Source organism: Cynocephalus volans, chromosome X (assembly GCF_027409185.1).
Source record: "Cynocephalus volans isolate mCynVol1 chromosome X, mCynVol1.pri, whole genome shotgun sequence".
In the NCBI taxonomy this organism is placed as follows: Eukaryota; Metazoa; Chordata; class Mammalia; order Dermoptera; family Cynocephalidae; genus Cynocephalus; species Cynocephalus volans.
The window spans coordinates 142292931-142308966 of record NC_084478.1 but is presented as its reverse complement, the minus strand read 5'-3'; the positions used below and the strand labels follow the sequence as shown (position 1 = coordinate 142308966).

The 16036-nt window shown below is 39.4% G+C and overlaps 1 protein-coding gene across 1 annotated transcript in view; it reads right to left on the bottom strand.

The window, feature by feature from the left end:
• Nucleotides 1-16036, bottom strand: part of OCRL (OCRL inositol polyphosphate-5-phosphatase) — a 66532-nt gene that overhangs the window by 21015 nt on the left and 29481 nt on the right. The window contains 11 exon segments of the mRNA XM_063084911.1: nucleotides 1706-1841; nucleotides 3368-3477; nucleotides 4842-4953; nucleotides 6878-7065; nucleotides 7166-7282; nucleotides 10748-10862; nucleotides 11394-11495; nucleotides 13288-13449; nucleotides 13535-13661; nucleotides 14342-14431; nucleotides 14857-14967. Coding sequence (XP_062940981.1) covers nucleotides 1706-1841; nucleotides 3368-3477; nucleotides 4842-4953; nucleotides 6878-7065; nucleotides 7166-7282; nucleotides 10748-10862; nucleotides 11394-11495; nucleotides 13288-13449; nucleotides 13535-13661; nucleotides 14342-14431; nucleotides 14857-14967 — 1370 coding nt within the window.

Sequence of the window (16036 nt, the reverse complement as noted above, 5' to 3'; positions counted from 1 at the left end):
ATTCTTTTTTATGGCAGAATAGTATTCCATTGTGTAAGTATAAACTTTCTTTATCCAGTCGTCTGACAATGGACATTTAGTTGGTTATAACTCTTGGCTATTGTAAATAGAGCTGCAATAAACACGGGCATGCAGGTATCCCTCTGACAGGATGATTTCCATTCCTTTGAGTATATACCCAGCGGTGGGATTGCTAGATTGTATGGCAGTTAATGAAGATATTGAAACTCACTGGTTCTCCACCTGCTCATCTGTTAAATGGGAAATATTTAACTCAAAGCACTGATGTGGTGAGTACATAAGATGTGTGCAATTGCCTAGCACAGTCCCTGGCACACAGATAGTAGCTGCTATCGAAGGAACACTTACTATTTAAAAAAAAATTTTTTTTGTTTTCGTTGTTTTTTGTTTTTGTTTTTGTTTTTGTTTTGTCTTTTTCGTGACCGGCCACACCGCGCTCAGCCAGTGAGCGCACCAGCCATCCCTATATAGGATCCGAACCCGAGGCGGGAGCGCTGCTGCACTCCCAGCGCTGCACTCTCCTGAGTGCACCATGGGGTTGGCCCGGAACACTTACTATTAATGATCATTATTATTTTAAATTTCAAAATGGACAAAAGTAAAGTCATGATTGTCCTCGTAAAATTTAAAATCTATTCCAAGACGAAGAACTAATTGTGTTCTTAAAGGAAAAGCCCCAAAGTCATTCCTCTTTAAAATAGCAGGATAAGACATGTTGGTAATAGCTATTTCAGAAGCCAAAAAATTGACATATATACAGAGGTAAGAAATTTACCCTACTACACTCTTAGCATGTCTGAATTCATTAATACTCATAAATAGATACCATTATTATCCACATTTTATAGAGGAGGAAACCGAGGCATAGGGATGTTACATAAGCTGTCCATGGTAACACAGAAAGTGGTTGAGCTGGAATGCAAATCCAAGCAGTCTACTACAAAGTCCATCCTATTAAGCACTGCACTATATACATTCTGACAGATTACATGACCATAGATCTGGAAAATCCACAAGAAATTACCTAAATGTACTGGCTGTAGTAAATTAAATCAGCAAGAGTATGAGCTATAACCTGCATATGAATAATGCACAGCTGAAAAATACAATAGGAAAAAATATTCACGATAGAGACAAAAATTCACAATAGAGACAAAAAATTAAATAACTGACCATTAATTCAGCCCACAATGCAAAAGTTTTAAAACCTATGCTACTGAACAGGAAGACTTCACTATAGTAGGGATGACATTATGCCTTTTAAGGCAATATACAGACTTGGTTGTATTCTGATCAGTCTGGGCCTTTGCTCCTGCTGTCCCAACCCCTCCACCCAACCTCTCTCCTGGTGCTTCCCTTCCTTACTATCCATCTGGTGAAAAGTTACTCATCCATTAAAAGCTAGCTTCTAACTATTCTTCGTGCATACTGTCTTTGGAGGCTCAGGTTACCACCCAACCATTAGGTGGCATGAGAAACATCTGTGTCATTTAAAGGCCTGGAGCATTAAGAGCTACATTGACAATATTTGGGAGGGTTGAGGGAGACAACTTCTCAATGCTGCAAATGATTATTTGGTTATGGAATATTTATGGCTCACTGAATTACTGATCTGTTCTGAGTCTAAATAATGCTCTTGGAATAGATACTTAACACACAAACAAATAAATGAACAAGTGTTTACCCCAATATGGAAGAGTGCGCTAACAGGCTTGTGGTCACTGGTTTTCAGTTCCATGTGACTCCGGTAATTAAGTTGATTTACATTTGTTCCTCTCCAAAGAATTCGGTCACACCAGGCTGGAACCCGACATTTCCCACTGCAAATAAAGAAATGAGTCATAAAGAGAACATATAATTCAAGAACATAATACCTACCACACTGGTTTAGACCTGGGTTAGGGCCTCTTGTTATATGCTCCCAAAGAACCGTATACTTCTCCTTCCCTAATGACTCCTAACTATCATCTTCCCTACTATATTGCAAGCTCTGTGAAGGGACCACGTCTGCTTGTTTTCCACTGAACTTCTAGCCTGTAGCATGGTATCTGGTGCAAAGTTGGTGCTCAATGAATATTTATCTAATGAATGAATAAGTGGTTCTCCTATGATTAGGATTACTTCTTCAACAATGTTGCCACAGGGAAATATATAATAGCAACTTCTTAAAATATCCTCAGAAGGTTAGGATTATATTCTGAATACTTCCTTTGCTCTATGAATTGCAATAACACTTCAGAACAGATAGATAATTAACCAAATCTAAAAATTCAACCCTCTATTCCTACACTGGGCTTAATCTCTGGAGAGGAATAATAGAAAAGATTTTCTCCTTTAAACCTGGACTTTTATGGACAAGTCCAGCTTTTTTTTAATAGAGATGAACTAACATCGAAGTATGCAAGCCTGAATGTATTTAACAGGCCATAGAATACCAAGGGTAGGGCAAAAACCTATTCACCATTCTATTAAAAGAAGCAACACCTGTACACCTGATCCAGAAGGTGACACAAACATTTCTTATTGGTAGCTCTTCAACTGACTCTCATCAGGTGAGTGGAAGTAACCAGGGAAAGTGTACAAGATGTGTCAGTGTCACTTTTCATTTGCTGACTAGCACCCTTGGAGCACAGGAATACAAACAGACTCCTCCCCACTCCAGCCCGATGCTCTCAGAAGCAGTTGAATATGCCTAGGGATTCACTTTCAAGCTTCTGTGCTCAGGCAGCTAGGAAACCATAAGAAACAAAGAAATAGTAGGTAGAAAACAAAGTTACCAAGAACTTACTGACAGGGGTACTTTACTGGGATGATTAGGACATCAAAGGGCTTTCTAGACAGTGGTTCTCAGTTTTCTCCAGCAGTGACAAACATGGGGACCAGGCATCAGTATTTTTAAAAGCTCCCCAGAAGATTGTAATGTGTTCTCAGGATTGATAACTACTGTGCTAGAAGAACCTTTCATGGCTCTTTGTTTTCACCTTCTGGTACCCTGAGTCAGACAGCTGAGAAGCAGTTTCAATAAAAAGAGTCAGAATGAGCAATAGGTAAGAAATAGGGGTGAGATCAGGAAGGCAAAAATCTAAGTAAGTCTGCCAGGGTGACAGAAATAAGGCACTGCAGGCAGCCCATCTTCAATAGCCCTGACATATAAGTAATACTTTCCTAGGATAAGCTCACCTTTGAGTACACTTGAATTAAAACTCTTCCGTAATAGCACTGAGCCATTAGTTTTTTATATCTGCTTATGGTATGATCTAAAAATTCCTAGCCCCTTACCAATATTGAGAGACAGAAATAAGATCAAGCTTTAATTCATTTTGTAAGAAGGTTCTTATCACTTTACCTGGAATCCCATCGGTCTGTTTTAGAGTCATACTTATAAGTGGGGATAAACTTGATTTCCCCTTCATTGAAGTCTACAAAAGCTTTTTTCTGTGTGCGCTGAATGTTTAGCTACAGATAGAAAGAAGCATCACATAAGCAGAGTAATACCATATTAATATAAGTGATAATCAGGTTGATTAGCCACTGTTGTTATTTCTAAGTATCCAGTTCCATAGCCTTTACAACTCTACCTTAAAGTTAAATCTCGGCATTGCCACAGCATCTAAACTCACCCTCAGATAGGATACTTGTTATTTCCACATCACTAATTTTTTTACTGCTAATAGTGACCAGGGATAAAATGGAAAAATGAAATCTAAATAATTGTTGAGTTCCTTGGAGCTGGGCAGGAACCACCCAGCACAATTTTAATTTAAAAAAAAAAAAAAAAAAAAAAAAAAAAGCACACAAATGTTGAATGGATAATTCCAAAACCAAATTCAGTGAATAGTTGCAAATTGTTTTGAAAGTTATCTTCACTCAAATATTTTACCAGAGTTACATAAGACTCAGAATTTATTCCAACTGTACCCCTTTCGGAGGCTGGATAGAGGAAGAAATGTGAAGAAATTAGCTAGCCAACCTGAATATGAAGGTAGACCCAGCCAAGAAAGGCTCACTGCAAAAGCCATTCTACTGCAAAACACCTGAATTTTGACCATGTCTGAAGATCAAAAGGTTCTCATAAGGATATGAAGACATTTGAATCAAGTCAAAACATTTTCTTCCCTCAGTAAGAAGCATTCACTTTTAGCAGCCAGCATCCATATGCTGAAGTACAAATTCAAGTCTCATGCCAGGTTCTGAGGCAAATTTACTGTCAAGTACATGGAAACTAGGTTCCTGAATATCAGGTTTTAGAGAAATGTTATAGGATCAATGCTTTTTCCACAGGTTTTAACATCAACAGCCATATACCAGCTAGCCCCAACTTATCGATCAGTTCCAATTAGACAACAGCTTATGCTATTCATCCCAGATAAACTTTGCTGTATTTCCCAGTACCCCTCACAGGGCCTCCCTCTTTTACCACCAAGCTGTTGCTCAGCCTGACAAGTAAGCATAGAACAGTTTTCCCTGTTCCATCTGCCAAGCCACATCAACATAGCTGAGGGCCCACTTCCTCCAGGAAGTGTTCTCCAATTAACCCCACCCATTCTCCAACTCATTTATACAAATCTCTTCCTGATACTTACTGAATGTTAGATTTATTTTTTAGCACTAACATTATCTCCTCTGTCCCATCCAAGCACTTAATAAAAGCACCACAAACCCTGTATGTATTCAGTGCATCACTAGTCACACTGTTTTCACAAGATAATACCTTTCCATCACTTCCTAAAGTAAGACATGCCTCCCACGTGCCTATCTCATAGTCCTTACAATCTTATCTGCCATCTAGGAAAGTTCCTATAAAGTGAAACTTTATTTACCTGGTCAAATTTCAAAAGCCTCTGAAGGTCATTCTTAGTAATAAGACTTTTCACCTCACTGGCATCAGGCATGCAAAGTCTGTAGTTCAAATCTCCGAACCAAATGACAACACTGAGGATCAAGAAATATATGAACAGAAGCAGTAATAATTAGGATAAAAATCAATCAGAGAAGAACGAAGAGAAAAAAATGGGTAGATTATGGATAAGTGTTCATTTATCACTATCTGACAAGGGTTTTAAAGCTGTAACTAATCCTTTGGGAGCAAGTACTGTCAACACCTGGGAGAGACAATGGATTACTAAACAGGTGTGACAATAGGCACTCCATATGTGAAGAATGAAAACGAGGAAGTACAGTATATGTATGGAATTCAGAAGCCAAGGAGTTAAGACACTGAGAAGCATGCAGTTTACTTGCTGCACTAACCTCAAAATTTTGCCTGGCTACTTGCCAGGTCCCTGGGGAAAGAGAATCTGAAAGTTTTCTGCTTCTCAGTGTCCTGAGGTTTTCTGCAGACTCTGCTAAGGTCTAGATGGTCTGAATGACAGTTCTCCCAGGCAGGGCCCACTAGGAAAAGTAGGTCCAGGGCTCTCCAGTTCAGCCAACCTGTTTATCTCTGCCCAAGATCTGCAGTTTAAGTCCAGGCAGGCAGGAGACTGGCATGCCTTGGGAGTCTCAGCTCCAAGTCACAGCAATGGGCCCCTCAATGTGCTTGAGTGCCCCACAAAAGGAGACAATTAAATTACCAAATCAAAATGAATTCTCCTGTGAGCTATCTCAAGTTTCCAATGGGTTACTTTGCCAATCTCAAAAGCAACATGAATTTTATGAAATCCTGGGAAAATAAATTTATGGAATTTTTGGGAAACTTCATGTCCAAAAATTTCAAGGCCTTGACTTTACTTCTGTGAAATACAGGCCAATATCACTACCCTTCCCTACTCTTTCCTCAATTACCCTACTTTCTATTGATTCTAATAGCCCTAAATTGTCTTTTGCTTTCCTACTAATTCCCACCTCAAACCACTTATTCCATATCATACCCTCAGAATTTCAATGAGTAGTGTTAATTTCTTTACAATTAATCACTTTCGACCATCATCCAGTCCATTCCTCAATGTATTTCTGCTTCTGTACTTATTAACTCCCATTCTTCACTGACCTCTCTCTGCCACTCCTATTTTTAATAATCATGGCCATTAAAAAGAATAATGTAGATCTGTATATACTGGCTTAGAAGGATATCCACAATAAATAGAATAATACAATCCTACACAACGAGTATGTGTGTGTTTGTATGTGCATAGAGAAAAATCTAGAAAAGTGCTCTTTGATGAAATTATAATATACGTCACAGTATAATTTAAAATTTTCTAGTAGCTGCATTTTAAAAATAAAAGAAACAAGTGAAAATAACTAACAATAAATTTCATTTAACCCAATATATCCACATTATTACCATTTCAATATGACCAACATTTTAAAAATTGAGATATTTTATATTTTTCTCCCTACCAAGTTTTTGAAATCCAGTGTATAGTTTATGCTTACAGTGCATCTCAATTTGGACTAGCCACTTTCAAATGTCCAGTAGCACATATGGCTACTGGCTGTCATTGGACAGTACAGATCTAGAAGGATACACACCCAACTGTTAAGATGGTTTTCTTTGGAGAGAGGGACTGGCGGGGGAGACTAGAGGATAAGAAATGAGGGATTTTTACTTTTACTTTTATCTTTTATTACATTTACAATGAACATCTCTACTTTATAATAAAAGACTATAAAAACGGACTCCAACTCACAGATCCCTCCAGCATTATTCTAGATGCCCCACTAATACAACTAACCTTTCCTTTGATGTCAAATCTAATTTCCCTGCCTCAGTGAGTCTGCTATTCCTCAAAAATGCTTTCTTCTTTGTGACCCCAACATGGTAATCCCTCACTCTTCACAGCTCTATAGTTTCTCAACACATTTAAGCTCTTCTTGGGCCCACTATTCTAAGGTCACAGGGGAGTTAACCACTCACTCATGTTTCATGATGTTCAGTTGTGGGAGGGTCTGATTTGGGACCACAAAACTCATTCTCGCACAGATGTCCTTATAATCTTGATTCCTTCTCTCAAAGTCCTCCACGTGGGCAGCCAGGTGTGAATTGACAATGCAAAATGTAGTGTTGTGAAACACAAATCTCACAGCTACTCCACCTTTGTTTCCCTGTTAGCAAGAGAAATTATTCACAGTTAGTACATACAACTAGCAATTAAACTTCACATAGACATAAATAATAATCAAGATCATTTGCAAAGTAACTCACCATTTTCCCCATGATTCCAGTTCCAACTGTTTCTGTAGCAACATCACGGATATATCGACACTGATCCTTTCTGGCAAATATAAGGAGCATCATCCCAACAAGACGGACTAGCTGAACCTATGAGTTCCAGTGGAGGGGGCGGGGGGGGGCTGGTTATTAAAAGTTAATGGTAACACCACTCTTTGCCACATATCTAACTTCCCGCAACTAATTTTCCGCCAAGACGACATACTGATGCCCAAATCTGAATCCAAATCCTCTAACTTCCCAGTGGACCTGACAATGTGGAAACCAAAATTCTCTGAGGAAGCTCTAATCTGGCTCTGACCCAATAAGTTAAAAGCCATGAGGGACAATAAGTACACTCAGCTCTAGATCCATTCTTTTAATCACTTTTTAGCCTCCCAGAAGTAAGCAGCATTAAAAGTTCAAATAATAAAGATAAAACCACTATCTCAAATTGTTCCTTCCATCTCTCCTTCCTAGTTTCTGATTTGTAATTCTGTAAGAAATTTAAATCTATAAAACAGCAATCCTTTTTACTTTGATTATTTTTAACATATGAACTAAAGCTAGAAATATGTCTGAGATATGTATTATTCACAGACCTATATGAGAGAAACATATCTTCAGTTTTATTATCTACATAAACTGTTAGAAGACATAGAGGAAAATTATTCCGATTATTCCTTTTAGAGAGCTTAGTATGGTAGCCCTGTAATTAAAATAACTCTTCTAGTAGCTAAGTGCCTCTACTACATGCCTTCTAAAGACTAACAAATTGGCCCACCTTGCTAAAGTCAACTCTATAGTTCACTTACAACCAAGTTTAGAACTCATTTAAATTCCACAACACTCTATTCTTGCTCTGATTCCAAATACCCTATGCACCCACATACTTCATAATCGAATTCTCATGTCAGTGAACAATTTCAAATTTCAACCTTCAAATTTAGTTGTACAAATAAGTTGCCTTATTATTCATATGAGAATAAAATTATTTTTTTTCTCTCATAAAACTAAGCAATGAAAGTACAGGATCAGAAAGCTTAGGGAAATTTTTTTCTCTAGGAAATAAGTACGAAGAATTAGTCTGCCCTATCCTAGTACTACACACAGGGAAGAATTCAATTAAACCATTCTTCTGGAACAAGTTATAGATAACGGAATAACTCCTAGTGAGTTCTATTTACTCATATACTATTATGGATTGAATTATGTCCCTCCAAAAGTTTAATGTGTTGGAGGCTTGGACCCCACTGTGACAGTGTTAAGAAGGTGGGAAGCCCTATTATGATAACTGAGAGGTGGGGCCTTGAAGAGGTAATTAGATTACAGGACCATGCCATAGTGAATGATTAATAATGGTGGTCAGAGAGGGGTGTGGTTTGGAGGGCTTTAAAAGGAGAGTACACAAAGACTCTCTCACTCTCTGCTATTTTCTGCCATGTAAGACCCCTGCATTACTGTAAAGCCACCACCAAGAAGACCCTCGCTGGATGTGTTCCATGGACTTTGGACTTCCCAGCCTCTTAAACTAGAAGCAATACATTTCCTTTTCTTACAAATCACCCAGTTCCAGGTATTGTGTTATAAGCAACAGAAACAGACTAATACAGAAATTGGTACCAGGAGAAGAGTGTTACTTATAACAAATAATTGAATATGTGGAAGCGGTTTTAGAACTGGGTGTTAGGCAAAGGTTGGAAGAATTTAGAGGTACAGGCTATGAAAAGCCTACATGCTGTTGAGGAAAGTTTGGAACTTCTTAAAGACTGATTAAGTGGTGGTGACTAGAATGCTGATAGAAATACGGACTGTAAAGACCATTCTAAGGAGGTCTCAGAAGATATAAACAAGAAGAGACTTATTGGAAACTGGGGCAATGATCACCTTAGCTACGAAGTGGCAAGGAACTTGGCTGCATTCATGCCCAAAAGTTTTATGGAATGTGGAACTTCAAGGTACTGATCCAGGGTATTCGGTGAAAGAAATTTCTAAGCAGCAAAGCATTCAGGAAGCTTCATGGCTACTTGTAACAGCCTACACTGAGTATGGCAGAAAGGTATGACGTAAAACCAGAATATACAATTAAAAGGGAAGCAGAGTGTAAAGATTTGGAAAATTTGTAGCCTGGCCATATGGTAGAGAAGCAGAGAGCATTTTCAAGAGAAAAATGCGGTGGTGCTAAGAAGATTAGTACAAAAGAAAGAGATTATCAAGAGAAGGGGGAAAAAGCCCTAAAGGCACTGCAGAAGCCTCTGGGGCCAGCCCTTTCATTACAGGCCCAGAGGCCCAGGGAGATAGATGGTCTTGGGGAACAGGCCTGAGGCACCCTCCATGGGCTCGCTGCCCAGGGCCACCTTGGGATGCTGCTCCCCACATCAGCACCTCAGCTGCTTCAGCTGTTCTAGCCATGGCTAAATTGGCCCCAGGGGTGGCTGGACCCATAGCTTTGGAAGCTACAAGCTGGAAGCCTTGGTGGAGTCCACTTGGTGTTAGGTGTGCAGACTTGCAGAACGCCAGAGCTATGGAGGTTTGGGAGCTTCCACCTCTATTTCAACAGACATATATGGAAAAGCCTGGGGGCCCAGGAAGAAATCTGTCACAGGAGCAGAGTTACTGCATGAAGCCTTCGCTAGATCAACGCTGAGCAGAAACGTGGGGTCAGAGTTGCAGCAGAGAAACGCCATCAGTGCCATGCCTTATGGAGAATGGGACTGCCACGGAGACCCCAGAATTGTAGAGCTACCAGTGTGCAATGCCAGCCTGCGAGAGCTAAAGCATCACTTGAGACCAGGAAAGCCATAGAAGTGGAGCTGCCTGAGGACTTAGGGACCCAATCCCTGCACCAGTGTGCAGAAGTCGGACATGGAGTGAAGATACATGATTCATCAGCTTTGAGATTTAATGCCTGCCCCGCTGGGCTTTGGACTTGTTCAACCCCTTTCTTTTGGCCTACTTCTCCCTTTTGGAATGGTAATATTTACCCTATGTTTGTCCCACCATTGTATCTTGGAAGTAAATAACTTGTTTTGATTTCACAGACGGGATTTGGGACTTTGGACCTTTGAGTTGAAACAAGTTAAGACTTTGGGGATGAAATTAATTTATTTGTACGTGAAAAGGACATGAGTTTTGGAGGGCCAGAGCTGGAATATTAGGAATTGAATTGTGTCCCTCCAAAAGTTTAATGTGTTGGAGACTTGGCCCCCACTGTGACAGTGTTAACAGGGTGGGAAGTCCTATTATGGTAATTGAAAGCTGGGGCCTTGAAGAGGCTATAGCAAATGGATTAACAATGGCGGTCAGGGGCATGGTTCAGAGAGCTTTAAAAGGAGAGCACACGAAGAGTCTCTCTCTGCTCCACCATTTTCTGCTATGTGAGACCCCTGCATTGCTGTAAAGCCAACACCAAGAAGACCCTTACCAGATGTGTTTCCTGGACTTTGGATTTCCCAGCTTCTGAAACTGTAAGCAATAAACTTTGTTTTCTTACTAATCATCCAGTTCCTGGTACTGTTATAAGTAACAGAAACAGACTAATATGTATGCTAAAAATGGTAATTAAATGTGGCTTACTTTCTTATACTTGGCTTTCGAATGCAAACCCCTCGCCACAGCCATGGACCACTCTTGTTCTTTCACAGATTCAAAGTAGAAAAAGGCTTCTGTGCTCAAGTCCAGCTCTTGGAATCTGAGAAAAAAAAAGGATGTGAGATCTATGCATATTCTATAATTATCTCTGGCTACCTCCTGTCCCATTTGCTGAGACATTAGGTAAAAAAAAAGGATGGAAGACAGAGAAATTTTATAGACCTGCTCTGTTCACTCAGGTTATCAGTAAGGACAAGTAGCTTTCTTTTCTAATGAATCCTCATCAGTATATTCATAGACTGTGCAAAAAATAAACAAAAACACCTCTCACAAGGGATAACAGTAGAGTTTTGCTCTTACATCCTGGGAATACTCACTGTTAGAATTGACCTTTAAGTCTCAGCTTCTATGAAGAATATAGTTATCTATGGATTTTGAGAGGACTAGATTCCTTATACCATTTTAGGTATCTATTCCTTTCTGATATCACAAATTTGACCCACAAGTTTACTCTCACATACATTCTACAGTAGGTTTTTACCAAATTTTTTTTTTAAAAAAAGAAGGCAAAATGTCATGTAAACTAACACTAAACATACAGCTGAAAGGAAATTCGAAAACTGTTACTTACCCAATGCAGTAGATATCAGGAGGATTCGGATCACAGTTCAGCCAAGGTTCTAATCCGCTATCTGGAGACTGGCCATTCACATTCCAAGTTCCAACAAAAAATCTAATACATAATACCAAAAAATAATTTGAAAACAGAGATCAAGTATGAACCAACAGAAGGTCTCTCTTGTCACTTCATACAAGGGTATGTTCACAATAAGCTAACAATTCCTCAAAATGTTTTGACACACACGTAAGAAAAACCTCTTGAAGCTACAACACAAAAGCAGTGGGCTTATTTTCTCTAAATTTTATATTAAATGAACCTACAGAAAGGAACCACGTCTCTATTTAAAAAAACACAAAGTTAATTGCTCTACATTTCCTTTCTTTTTTATTTGAATTTTACTTTATTTGATGGCTGGCAAGTTTTGAGATCCAAACCCTTGATCTGGGTGTTACTAGGCTGTGCTCTAACCAACTGAGCTAACCAGCCAGCCCTACCACATTTCCCTTCAATTCATATCCATCCAAACTCATACTCGAAGGGAGAGCTTACAAATGGGAAAGAGGTCTCTTCATGCTGTGAGCTAGTCTAATATGGATAACTGTCCTATAAGGGACTGTAGTTGAATCCAAAAACTCACTTCCCAAAGGATTACAAAGACATCTGTGTAGGAAATTCTGATGACACAAATATAGTATTAAGGGGAAAACAGAAAACTCATGACTGTCATAACTGTTTACATACAAATATAAGCATTGTGGGGAATGTAAGGAACTAGAGGTTTTAGCATAGGGATATGGTTGTGATCGAATTAGAATAAATGAGGCATGATGGGAATAACAGATGGGACTGGAATCTTGGACTAGAAGAGAACATTCTGCCCATGAATAACAAAGAAAAGTGTTGTTTCTTTGCACACAGGGAATACACGCCATGCCACATAATACCCGCCATACGCCACACACACCAGGTCCAGAAAAGCGGATATCAACAAGTAAAGTTCAAATGAAAAATAATACAGACAAAAGAATCCAAGACAGACCTCCCAAACAAGAGGAATGGGTGAAACTTTCTTTAGTTAACCTACCAAAGTAAGTAAATTAAGATCTAGTGGTAATGGTGGACTTTAATGTTCCAGTATTGGCTGGAAAAAAATTCACCAGGCCAGATAGATAAACACACTTGCTGAAGGAATGTGCTACAGGATAATTCTCTAGTACATGTGAGCTTGATTTGGTTCTCTAAGAGAGGATAGAAATATTAGTAGACATGGTATTATTAGTAGTTAGAAAATCCAAGGGAAATTATAGCATCTGTATTATTTCAGATATGCATGTTATTGACCAACATAGAGACAGGGGATTGAATCAGATAACCATTCCTTTCAATCATGCTTTGATTCTTAGTTAAGCTAATACCTTAAATATCAAAAGGCCATTGTCTGCTGTACCCACTAACTTTTTAGACTCAGTGATAGAGTTTGGATGTGTTGTCCCCACCAAAACTCATGTGGAAATCTGATCCCCAATGTGGCAGTGCTGGAAGCTGTTTGAGTCATGGGGGCGGATCCCTCATGAATGGATTGATGTTCTCTCTGGGGGGTGGGGGTCCTGAGTGAGATCTAGCTCTATTAGTTCTCGTGAGAGCTGGTTGCTTAAAAGACCCTGGTACCTCCTCTCTCTCTCTCTCTCTTGCTTCCTCTTGCCATGTGATCTGCTTATACCCGCTGGCTGCCTGCCGCTTTCCACCATGAGTAGAAGCAGCCTGAGGCTCGTGCCAGATGCAGCTATCCCAGAATTGTAAGCCAAATAAACCTCTGTTCTTTATAAATCACCCAGTCTCAGGTATTTCTGTTACAGCAACACAAAATAGACTAATACACTAAGTAAACAGAGGAGAGACTCACTTGAAAGTCTGAATGTTGACATATTCTTTCTCTCGCTTTGCCAGGATATGTTTGATGAGACCTTCTCGCTGCCCAGACTGGGTATTTGGTACAAAGAGCTTCCGCATGGTGTTGGTCACTTTGGGCTGCTCCTTGTTAGAAGCTTCTTTTTCACGTGGAAGCCTAGCAAATAAATGAGGAATTCAAAAGTAAAACTGCCTAAAATATAAGTCTCCTACAGGGTAAATATGTTTTGACATAGACTTACATTCTATTCATTGAAGCGGGTGGAGGTGGGGGTGGGGGTTCCCGATGAATCCCTGTAGGCTGATTTGGTAAATTTATTTTCTTGTCCAAATTTATAGATGAAAAATTATCCTCAAATCCAAGAAGCCCTGAAGGACACAGAATCCAAAGTCAAAGGGGGAAAAAGCTAACATCCAACATATCCAGGGTAGACAGGGATTTGATTTGGTCATGATTTGATCAGTGGCATTACTAAACAGAAAGGTATCATGAGGGTAGTAATTACTTAGATGGGGGAAGAAGCACATCCATCCCTGAAGCACTGATATACTAACTAGAACAACAGAAGTTTACATTAATCTGGAACCTGAATAATAACAGCTAACATTTATTGAAGACTTAGCACAATGCATGGTTGCCAATAAGGGATTATATCATTATCTCACTTAATCATCACAAAATCCCCATGAGGTAGGTACTAGTAAAAATCTTCCCATGCTACTGAAAAGGAAATGGAAGCTAAGAGTTGTTGAGTTCTTGACCAAGGTCATATAACTAGTAAGTCCTAGACTTGGGATTCAAACTCAGGGTCTCTAGTTCTGGAGCCTATACTTTTTACCACTCTGCTAAACTGGCTCCTGAAAAGCAATTTGTACCACAGAAAGGATTAGGTGTGAACATTAATCAGTGTGCATGGGTTCAATAAAACCACTCCACAGGAGAATGAGTCTGACATTGACTTTAACCCACATCATCTCATCTGGCTTGATAAAATCTACTGACTCTGCAATGATCATAGTAACCAGGGAAAACAGAATCCTTTCAGTACCTGAAAAAGCAGAAGGTTTGTCCTTCGTGTCTAATTTCTGGTACCAGCTAGATGAGTCCTTTTGCTCTGGAACAAGAAGTTGTGACTGAGCTGAAGAGATAAGGGTCATGGTCAGAAACTGGGGTGCCCTTCATTGAGTGGAATTTACCAAAACCAAAAACCATTCATTCAACACTCCTTATATGAAGGGGCCAGCACCTTCTTGAATGTAATGGAAGAGACTAAGGAAATGACGGCAGCTCTGAGGTCATGTGGGGGCAGAAGGAGGAATACAGTCTGCGGTAAACTGTACTTGTCATGACACTGAAGATTCTGGAAATTGGCTCAGTGTCCTTAAAGCTGGACAGACTTGTTCCCTAGCCAATCCCTGGGTTCATTCCTGAAGAAAAAAAATATCAGCTATCAGGGCTCAAGGGGTGAGGTACTTTGCTAACGGCCACCTGCCTCTGTATCAGCATGTCAGAATTTCACTCACACTGAAATAGTAGAAAGAAAATTACTGAGCCTTGAGTTACCTTCTTGAGCAGCAAAGACCTCTGAGAGGAACTTTGAACAGTGTTCCTCATCAAGGATTTCAAAGCAGCGCTCTCTGGTCCAGTCCCCCTGAACCCGAATTTTGCAGCCACCTAAGAAGAATTGAAATCCATACACACACAGCTTTGAGATACAATGTTTTATTGGACTCATACTCTCAATGGGTTAATAGAAGAAGGTCCAGATCACAAATGTTCCAGACCTCTAATATAGGAAGCACACGCACGAGTACAAGATCAAGGGATTTGGTATCATGGTGGTGGAGGGGAAAATGCTGAGAGGGAACCCTAAGGGAAGCGAGCACTCCTAGGTCTGATTCAACAAACAGCCTGATCTAGTGATGTGATACATACTAAAATCACCGTTTCCTGTGTTCTGATCTATCTCTCAGATATCAATGCAGGAGCCTCTAAATTCTAGCAAAAGAAAAATTCCTCAATCATCCTCCTCCTATTCCTTAGCTGGAAATTTCTACCATTTCAAATCAGATCATACAAGGGCACTTCGAAAAGTTCTTGGAAAGATTTGTATTATTTTATAATTCTATTTTTCCACAAACTTTTTGAAGTACCCTCATATAGTAAGAGTATCTGAAGCATGAAGAAAACAAAGTAGAATGGTTCGTTCATAGGTACAGATTAAATTAAATTTACAAACTAATTAAAAAAGAAAACAGTGGGATTGGTTCAAAATATTCAGAAAAGAAACCTCTATACCTCATTACCTCAAGTGGAAAATGTGCGTTTTGAATAAACTTACAAAACCAATACAATAACCTATGTTCAGGAGTGGGTTTGTTCAAGTATAGTCAATTGGAAAATAGCAGAATTAGAAGCAAAATTATCTAGGACAATTTCTTATGCGTATAACATACGTCTCTCCTTTTCTGATGCCCTATATCTGTATCAGCTGTCTGGATATGGTGATCCAGGAAACCTATGCACAGTCATTGCTGCATAACGATGTTTCAGTCAACGATGGACCACATGTATGATGGTGGTCCCACTATAGGTGTGTAGTAGGCTATACCATCTAGCTTTGTTTAAGTATACTCTATGATGTTCGCACAACAATGAAATCACCTAAGGACGCATGGTCTCAAAACATATCCTCATCATTAAGTGATGCATGACTAAACTTGTTTATATTCTTATTCTGATT